At 53.7% G+C, this 8,798-nt stretch overlaps 1 protein-coding gene across 7 annotated transcripts in view; it reads right to left on the reverse strand.

Annotated features, from left to right (window-relative positions):
• The window catches only part of CXADR (CXADR cell adhesion molecule), a 64,482-nt gene extending 63,634 nt beyond the window's left edge, over nt 1-848 (reverse strand). For all 7 annotated transcript variants that reach the window (XM_077294030.1, XM_077294026.1, XM_077294029.1 and 4 more), the window contains exon 1: nt 607-848. In XM_077294030.1, the coding sequence (XP_077150145.1) occupies nt 607-649 (43 nt within the window). In that variant the 5' untranslated portion in view covers nt 650-848. The remainder of the gene's footprint in view (nt 1-606) is intronic.
• Nucleotides 849-8,798: the final 7,950 nt, after the last annotated feature.

Here is an 8,798-nt window from a genome sequence, read left to right on the forward strand (position 1 = left end):
TACATCTCCCCTACATCTGATGATGACCCTACATACATCTCCCCTACATCTGATGACCCTACATACATCTCCCCTACATCTGATGGTGACCCTACAGCCCACATCTCCCCTACATCTGATGGTGACCCTACAGCACATCTCCCCTACATCTGATGGTGACCCTACAGCACATCTCCCCTACATCTGATGGTGACCCTACAGCCCATCTCCCCTACATCTGATGGTGACCCTACAGCCCACATCTCCCCTACATCTGATGATGACCCTACAGCACATTTCCTATGTCTGAGCCCCTGACAGACACACTATCCTTTAAGGAAAGGTAACTGGAGATGTATTGTTCGCTACCTACAACCAGAAAGCCCCGGAGAACACTCGCAGGCGGCTGCGCCAAGTTCATCGCACAATCTGCCATCTGGGGACCCGGTTTATCGGTCGCGCACAGCAGCGGCAGCTCCGACCAGCGCCGAGCTCAGGACTGCACGATTTGCATCACGAGCTGCGAGACATTTTAAATTGGAAAAAGTCGCAGACTGCTGCCGGACTGGATATAACAGTCTGAGCGGCGCCTGAGGAGGACGCAGGATGGAGCCGGCGCGCACTTACCGCAGCTCAGAGAGATGAGAACCAGCCGCACAAGTAGCGCCATCCCGCCGCCTAGTCCACAAGGTGAGCCCGGCAGTAATATCCGCGGTGAGGTGAGAGGTGCAGGACGCCGTGTGCAGCGCCGCCGTCTCCTCCGCTCTCTCAGCGCTGCCTCCCGGCTCTGCCCAGCCAGCAGCAGGTGAACGGTGACGTCACTTCCGGCCGGACACTCCCTGCCCCCCCTCCACCGTACTACAGGGTGATGATTGGCAGGAGCCCGGGCAGCACCTGGCACGTGACCTCTGTGCCGCGCACCTGTCCTGCTGAACTACAAGCCCCAGCATTCCTTCTGCTCGCTCAGGAGGAAAGAGGGAGATGCGGCATAACGGAGCATCAGGCGCTCACACAACAGGTGTCTCAGGAGAAGCTCTGTGACTGGCAGGGAACTCTGGGAGTTGTAGTTCATGGAGTCACCTGGCTTTATTATTATAGAGCTGAGTATTCTGTTATTCCTGGAGAGAGTAGTACTGGAAGAAAGCGGCCATGATGGTGGCTCTGTACTATCACCCGATCATGAGGGAGACTACGACTCCCAATATTGATAAGAGCAAATGTGCGAGGATGGTGACAGGGATAGCGGCTCCGCCTGTGAGGAGCAACGGGAGAATACAGGGAAAGCAGACATTGTGCTAGAAAAACACTGATAAGAAGAGCAGGTGACAAGGTGAAAGTGACACAATGTAAGGACAGCTATATAGAGGGGAACAGGGGGTTATCAGCAACGCATCAGAAGTGCACGTGTAGCGGGTCCTATATACTGGTGAGGAGGGTCTTATATACTGGTGAGGTGAGTCCTATATACTGGTGAGGAGGGTCCTATATACTGGTGAGGTGGGTCCTATATACTGGTGAGGTGGGTCCTATATACAGGTGAGGTGGGTCCTATATACTGGTGAGGTGGGTCCTATTTACCGGTGAGGTGGGTCCTATATACTGGTGAGGTGGGTCCTATATGCTGGTATGGTGGGTCCTATATGCTGGTGAGGTGGGTCCTATATACCGGTGAGGTGGGTCCTATATACCGGTGAGGTGGGTCCTATATGCTGGTGAGGTGGGTCCTATATGCTGGTATGGTGGGTCCTATATGCTGGTGAGGTGGGTCCTATATGCTGGTGAGGTGGGTCCTATATGCTGGTGAGGTGGGTCCTATATACCGGTGAGGTGGGTCCTATATGCTGGTGAGGTGGGTCCTATATACCGGTGAGGTGGGTCCTATATACTGGTGAGGTGGGTCCTATATGCTGGTATGGTGGGTCCTATATGCTGGTGAGGTGGGTCCTATATGCTGGTGAGGTGGGTCCTATATACCGGTGAGGTGGGTCCTATATACCGGTGAGGTGGGTCCTATATGCTGGTGAGGTGGGTCCTATATGCTGGTGAGGTGGGTCCTATATACTGGTGAGGTGGGTCCTATATGCTGGTATGGTGGGTCCTATATGCTGGTGAGGTGGGTCCTATATGCTGGTGAGGTGGGTCCTATATACCGGTGAGGTGGGTCCTATATACTGGTGAGGTGGGTCCTATATGCTGGTATGGTGGGTCCTATATGCTGGTGAGGTGGGTCCTATATGCTGGTGAGGTGGGTCCTATATACCGGTGAGGTGGGTCCTATATACTGGTGAGGTCCCTGAGTATGGACAGAAGTAAAAGCAGAAGTGCAAAAAAATGAACAATTCATATCCAGTGGCACCAAGGGGCAGAGCTTACCAGGAGCTGAGAGATGACCCTGAGCCGGATTTCACGTGTTCCACACACCGCAGAGCCGGAGCCAACACCCGAGCCCCCGCGGAGCCGGAGCCAACACCCGAGCCCCCGCGGAGCCGGAGCCAACACCCGAGCCCCTGCGGAGCCGGAGCCAACACCCGAGCCCCCGCGGAGCCGGAGCCAACACCCGAACCCCCACAGAGCCAGAGCCAACACCCAAGCCCCCGCGGAGCCGGAGCCAACACCCGAGCCCCCGCGGAGCTGGAGCCAACACCCAAGCCCCCGCGGAGCCGGAGCCAACACCCGAACCCCCACAGAGCCAGAGCCAACACCCAAGCCCCCGCGGAGCCGGAGCCAACACCCGAGCCCCCGCGGAGCTGGAGCCAACACCCAAGCCCCCGCGGAGCCGGAGCCAACACCCGAACCCCCACAGAGCCAGAGCCAACACCCAAGCCCCCGCGAAGCCGGAGCCAACACCCGAGCCCCCGCGGAGCTGGAGCCAACACCCAAGCCCCCGCGGAGCCAGAGCCAACACCCGAACCCCCACAGAGCCAGAGCCAACACCCAAGCCCCCGCGAAGCCGGAGCCAACACCCGAGCTCCCGCGGAGCCGGAGCCAACACCCGAACCCCCACAGAGCCAGAGCCAACACCCAAGCCCCCGCGGAGCCGGAGCCAACACCCGAGCCCCCGCGGAGCTGGAGCCAACACCCAAGCCCCCGCGGAGCCGGAGCCAACACCCGAACCCCCACAGAGCCAGAGCCAACACCCAAGCCCCCGCGAAGCCGGAGCCAACACCCGAGCTCCCGCAGAGCCGGAGCCAACACCCGAACCCCCACAGAGCCAACACCCAAGCCCCCGCGGAGCCGGAGCCAACACCCGAGCCCCCGCGGAGCCAGAGCCAACAACCGAGCCCCCGCGGAGCCGGAGCCAACACCCGAGCCCCCGCGGAGCCGGAGCCAACACCCGAGCCCCCGCGGAGCCAACACCCGAACCCCCACAGAGCCAACACCCAAGCCCCCGCGGAGCCGGAGCCAACACTCGAGCCCTCACAGAGACGGAGCCAACACCCGAGCCCCCGCAGAGCCGGAGCCAACACCCGAGCCCCTGCGGAGCCGGAGCCAACACCCGCCCGAACCCCCACAGAGCCAGAGCCAACACCCGAGCCGGAGCCAACACTCGAGCCCCCACAGAGCCGGAGCCAACACCCGAGCCCCCGCGGAGCCGGAGACAACACTCGAGCCCCCACAGAGCCATAGCCAACACCCGAGCCCCCTGCGGAGCCGGAGACAACACTCGAGCCCCCGCACTGAGTCAGGCTTTTTTTATCCGAGGTGAAAAAAATCCATCTTCTGCACCAGTCTTCCATCACGTAGCCTGGACAGGGCAGGAGGTTTTGTCAGTAAGCCCTTGCATTACCATGCTCAAAAATATGGTGGAAAAAGCACGAACATTGGAATATTCCTGCTCATTTCTGTGTAGAGACGACTCGCTGTTCACATCTTCAGGCTTTCAAGTGTCTTTTATACACTTCAGGCTTTTACGGACCCCAAGAGATTACAAGAAGTGACCATTCTTCTGTCATTTTCACCCAAAACGTTACCATATAAGTCAATGGGGAGGCTAAAAAGATGCCCGGTTGTATTTTTGAGCATTTTGTCTGCATTTTTTTCTTTACAAAAAAAAAAAATGTCCAGAAGTCACAAGTAAAAAAAACACTCCCAAAAAATGAAGGTAAAACAAAGTAAAAAAAAAGTGCTCAGGAAATGACCAAAAATCCCCAAAGGGGTTGTCTGGCCAAAACCGATATGGGGCCAGATGGAAAAGTGAATGACTCCATAATGTGACTCCATGTACTGTGATCCCTTGTATGTTCTACCACTATATTGTCACCATATGGCGGTAATATCAGTGTTGGTCTTAGTGAGTCATTTGCAGTAACAGCCCGGTCTTCTACTGAAGTTCCCGTATACCCGCAAACAGGGTGCGCCACCATAGTTGTAATCAAGCTTGGACTGGCCCAGCGGAGAACACGAGAATCCTCCGGTGGGCCTCTCTGTAAGAAGTCCACCACCCTCTTATATGAGCAGTACCTGGCACTATATACCTGAATCATTACGCACAGGCAGAGGCGGCATCTTATTCATTAACAATCTGCCCAGTTCATTGTTATATAACTTTGTGATTGAGGATAATGTCACATTTGCACGTAGATGAAAAGTGGGGCCCTGGAGGTGGTTACTGGTGGGCCTTCACCACCCCAGTCTGAAGCTGCTAATAATGATCATGTGCATTGAGAGCGCCGGCTGTAACCGCACCCCGCCACTGACTGACAGCAGGATCAGCATTAGAGCCGGCTGTCAGTCAGTGCAGGTTAATAGTGTTATTTTACATGACAGGTTCCTTTTAAGATGTTTTGAATTGAAAAAGCTCCTGATTTCGATAAGTGTGACCTCTTAATGCTGCAAATTCAACAAATGACCATTTTCAGTTCTTTACAACCTATAAAATGTCTGGAAACTCCTTTGTACGTAATAATTTGGTGCATTTTGAGTTTTTTCAGTTTTGAAAATAATCCTGCTGTACAGAATTATAGGGGTTAAATAATCTAATTTCTTTTTATTCCAGTTTGAATCTAAACACATCTGAGTTCCCTGTTTGCTGTCAGCGCACATACGCGCCTTACCCTGGATGTGCGGAGTCATTAGCTGGTGTGCAGCACGTCGCCTGTTTCCTGCTGTATAAATTATAGCACAAAACAAGCATCAGAACAGAAGAGCTGGAGGCTACAGAATAGAAACCATGATTTAGGCAGCGGCTGTATCTGTAAACTTTCCTAATAAGTAGCTGCTCGCGTCGTGTTACTCCTCCATCCCGTGCAGCCGACACCAAGGTGAAGCCGGATCATTACTGATACGGAGCTAAAATGTGCAAACACGGCAGAGATCACTGGTGTCATCGACCTATGCACATAGCAAATCACGGCAAGCATAATAGAAAACCAACGCCGTAATATTTAACGAGCCCAGACCCAAATATGAAATAGTCACCATCCGTCATCATGCGGACGTCAGAGGTTTTACTGGTACGCGAAAACTCAGCACAAGTTATCAAACATGACAATCGGAAGGCCCACAGAGGACATCTCCGTGTTGTCTGATTTTTCCGCAGACCCATAGACTTGCACTGGCGATTTGATCAGTGATGGATGAAAGTTGATCATGTCTCCTTGATTTGGCGCGGACCACTTGATGTCAGTACAGGTGAATGTGCACTGCCGGGCAGAGCCTCGTGGGGGGGGGGGCAGGATTATGTGTGGTAAAGTGGGGGGGCGGGATTGTGTGTGGTTAAGTGGGGGGCGGGATTGTGTGTGGTAAAGTGGGGGGGGCGGGATTGTGTGTGATAATGTGGGGGCGGGATTGTGTGTGGTAATGTGGGGGGCGGGATTGTGTGTGGTAACGTGGGGGGCGGGATTGTGTGTGGTAATGTGGTAGGGGCGGGATTATGTGTGGTAATGTGGGGGGCGGGATTGTGTGTGGTAATGTGGTAGGGGCAGGATTGTGTGGTGATGTGTTGGGGGGCGGGATTGTGTGTGGTAATGTGGTGAGGGGGCGGGATTGTGTGTGGTGATGTGGTGCAGATTGTGTGTGGTGATGTGGTGCAGATTGTGTGTGGTGATGTGGTGGGGGGCGGGATTGTGTGTGATAATGATAATAAACAAGAAAAAGAGAGCCATTATACTGTATGCACACCACCAGAAGTTATAATGAATCAAAGAAGCTTTATTGGTGACATATGTAAAAACAATTAAAACCATACATACAAAACTCCCTCCATATACGTGTGCCCAATACTGCCCAATACACAATATTCATAAATCAAATATGGCAGATAATCATATACACATATAAATAATTACTGGCAAAAGCCGCCCTGTCCTGATCAGCAAAAGATATATCTGTCGATAGCAAAACTCTGTCAGGCTGCAGCTTACCCCCAGCAAATAGTCCTCCTGGTATGTAATGGGTAGGGCACAAGCAAATACGGCCAAATAATTACCCCAAATAGGAAGAGGGAGCACGGCTGTCACCCGTCCTGAGCATAAGAGGGGAACATGCTGCGGCAGCTAGAGGGTGATCCAGACAGAAAGCTCACAGAATATGGAGAAAATATAGCAAGAACTGGGCAGCCAGCAAGTGAAGGGCAATGGAGGGAGAGCCCAACGCGTATCGCTGTTCAAGACAGCTTCGTCAGGGGAAGTGAGTGATCATGTGGGGGGGCAGGATTATGTGTGGTGATGTGGTGGGGGCGGGATTGTGTGTGATAATGTGGGGGCGGGATTATGTGTGGTAATGTGGGGGGGCGGGATTATGTGTGGTGATGATGTGGGGGGCGGGATTATGTGTGGTGGGGGGTGGGATTATGTGTGGTAATGTGGGGGGGCGGGATTATGTGTGGTGATGAGGTGGGGATTATGTGTGGTAATGTGGGAGGCAGGATTATCTGTGGTAATGTGGTGGGGGGGCGGGATTATGTGTGGTAATGTGGTGGGGGGCGGGATTATGTGTGGTGATGATGTGGGGGGCGGGATTATGTGTGGTGGGGGGTGGGATTATGTGTGGTAATGTGGGAGGCAGGATTATCTGTGGTAATGTGGTGGGGGGGCGGGATTATGTGTGGTAATGTGGTGGGGGGCGGGATTATGTGTGGTGATGATGTGGGGGGCGGGATTATGTGTGGTGGGGGGTGGGATTATGTGTGGTAATGTGGGGGGGCGGGATTATGTGTGGTGATGAGGTGGGGATTATGTGTGGTAATGTGGGGGGCAGGATTATCTGTGGTAATGTGGTGGGGGGGCGGGATTATGTGTGGTAATGTGGTGGGGGGCGGGATTATGTGTGGTAATGTGGTGGGGGGCGGGATTATGTGTGGTGATGAGGTGGGGGGCGGGATTATGTGTGGTGATGAGGTGGGGGGGATTATGTGTGGTGATGAGGTGGGGGGGATTATGTGTGGTAATGTGGTGGGGGGGCGGGATTATGTGTGGTAATGTGGTGGGGGCGGGATTATGTGTGGTAATGTGGTGGGGGCGGGATTATGTGTGGTAATGTGGTGGGGGGCGGGATTATGTGTGGTGATGAGGTGGGGGCGGAGCTACTGTGCAGGGGGCGGGATTAGCGAGTAACCACGATGCCTCATATATATAGATGCAAAGGATAGAAGATCGGTTATTTATTTAGTTATCCCTATGTGAAAAATACTTTTTTGTGTGAAAATACTGACGTCTGAATAAAGCCTTAGTCAGGTCTCCCAATAGCCTAAATAATGCTGACAACTACGATGCCCGCTATTACATACTGTACACCGTAGAAGTTGTCATCCAACTACAAGTGCAATAATCTGTTTAATGGGCTACATGGCGACTTTGGGTGTCACATATCAAGCGGGGAAAGATCGCTGTGTGCTGCTGCTACATAGCAGTATAGTGCATGTGAATGACGTGGCACTGAGACCCGCAAGGTACTTTAACAATGGGATTGTCCTATATTGGGGACCTGCTGGTGATCACCCTCTCACCCATGCAACAAGCTGTTATCGATGGTGAAACCTCTGGGCAGGTGCTGCGAGAGGAGGCATTCTTAAGGCCCCGTCTCACATAGCGAGATCGCTGCTGAGTCACAAGTTTTGTGACGCAACAGCGACCTCAGTAGCGATCTCGCTATGTGTGACACGTACCAGCGATCAGGCCCCTGCTGTGAGATCGCTGGTCGTGTCGGAATGGCCTGGACCTTTTTTTGGTCGTTCAGGTCCCGCTGACATCGCTGAATCGGTGTGTGTGACACCGATCCAGCGATGTCTTCACTGGTAACCAGGGTAAACATCGGGTTACTAAGCGCAGGGCCGCGCTTAGTAACCCGATGTTTACCCTGGTTACCAGCGTAAAAGTAAAAAAAACCAAACACTACATACTCACCATCTGATGTCCGTCAGGTCCCTTGCCGTCTGCTTCCTGCTCTCACTGAGATCCGGCCGTACAGTGAGAGCACAGCACAGCAGTGACGTCACCGCTGCGCTCTGCTCTCACTGTACGGCAGCACTCAGTCAGAGCAGGAAGCAGACAGCAAGGGACCTGACGGACACCGAAAGGCGAGTATGTACTGTTTGTTTTTTTTGGTAACCAGGGTAAACATCGGGTTACTAAGCGCGGCCCTGCGCTTAGTAACCCGATGTTTACCCTGGTTACCCGGGTGCTGAAGGGGGACTTCGGCATCGTTGAAGACAGTTTCAACGATGCCGAAGTCGTTCCCCTGATCGTTGGTCGCTGGAGAGAGCTGTCTGTGTGACAGGTCTCCAGCGACCACACAGCGACAAAACAGCGACGCTGCAGCGATCAGCATCGTTGTCTGTATCGCTCCAGCGTCGCTGTGTGTGACGGGGCCTTTAATCCCAA

This window comes from Ranitomeya variabilis, chromosome 3 (assembly GCF_051348905.1).
Source record: "Ranitomeya variabilis isolate aRanVar5 chromosome 3, aRanVar5.hap1, whole genome shotgun sequence".
Lineage (NCBI taxonomy): Eukaryota > Metazoa > Chordata > Amphibia > Anura > Dendrobatidae > Ranitomeya > Ranitomeya variabilis.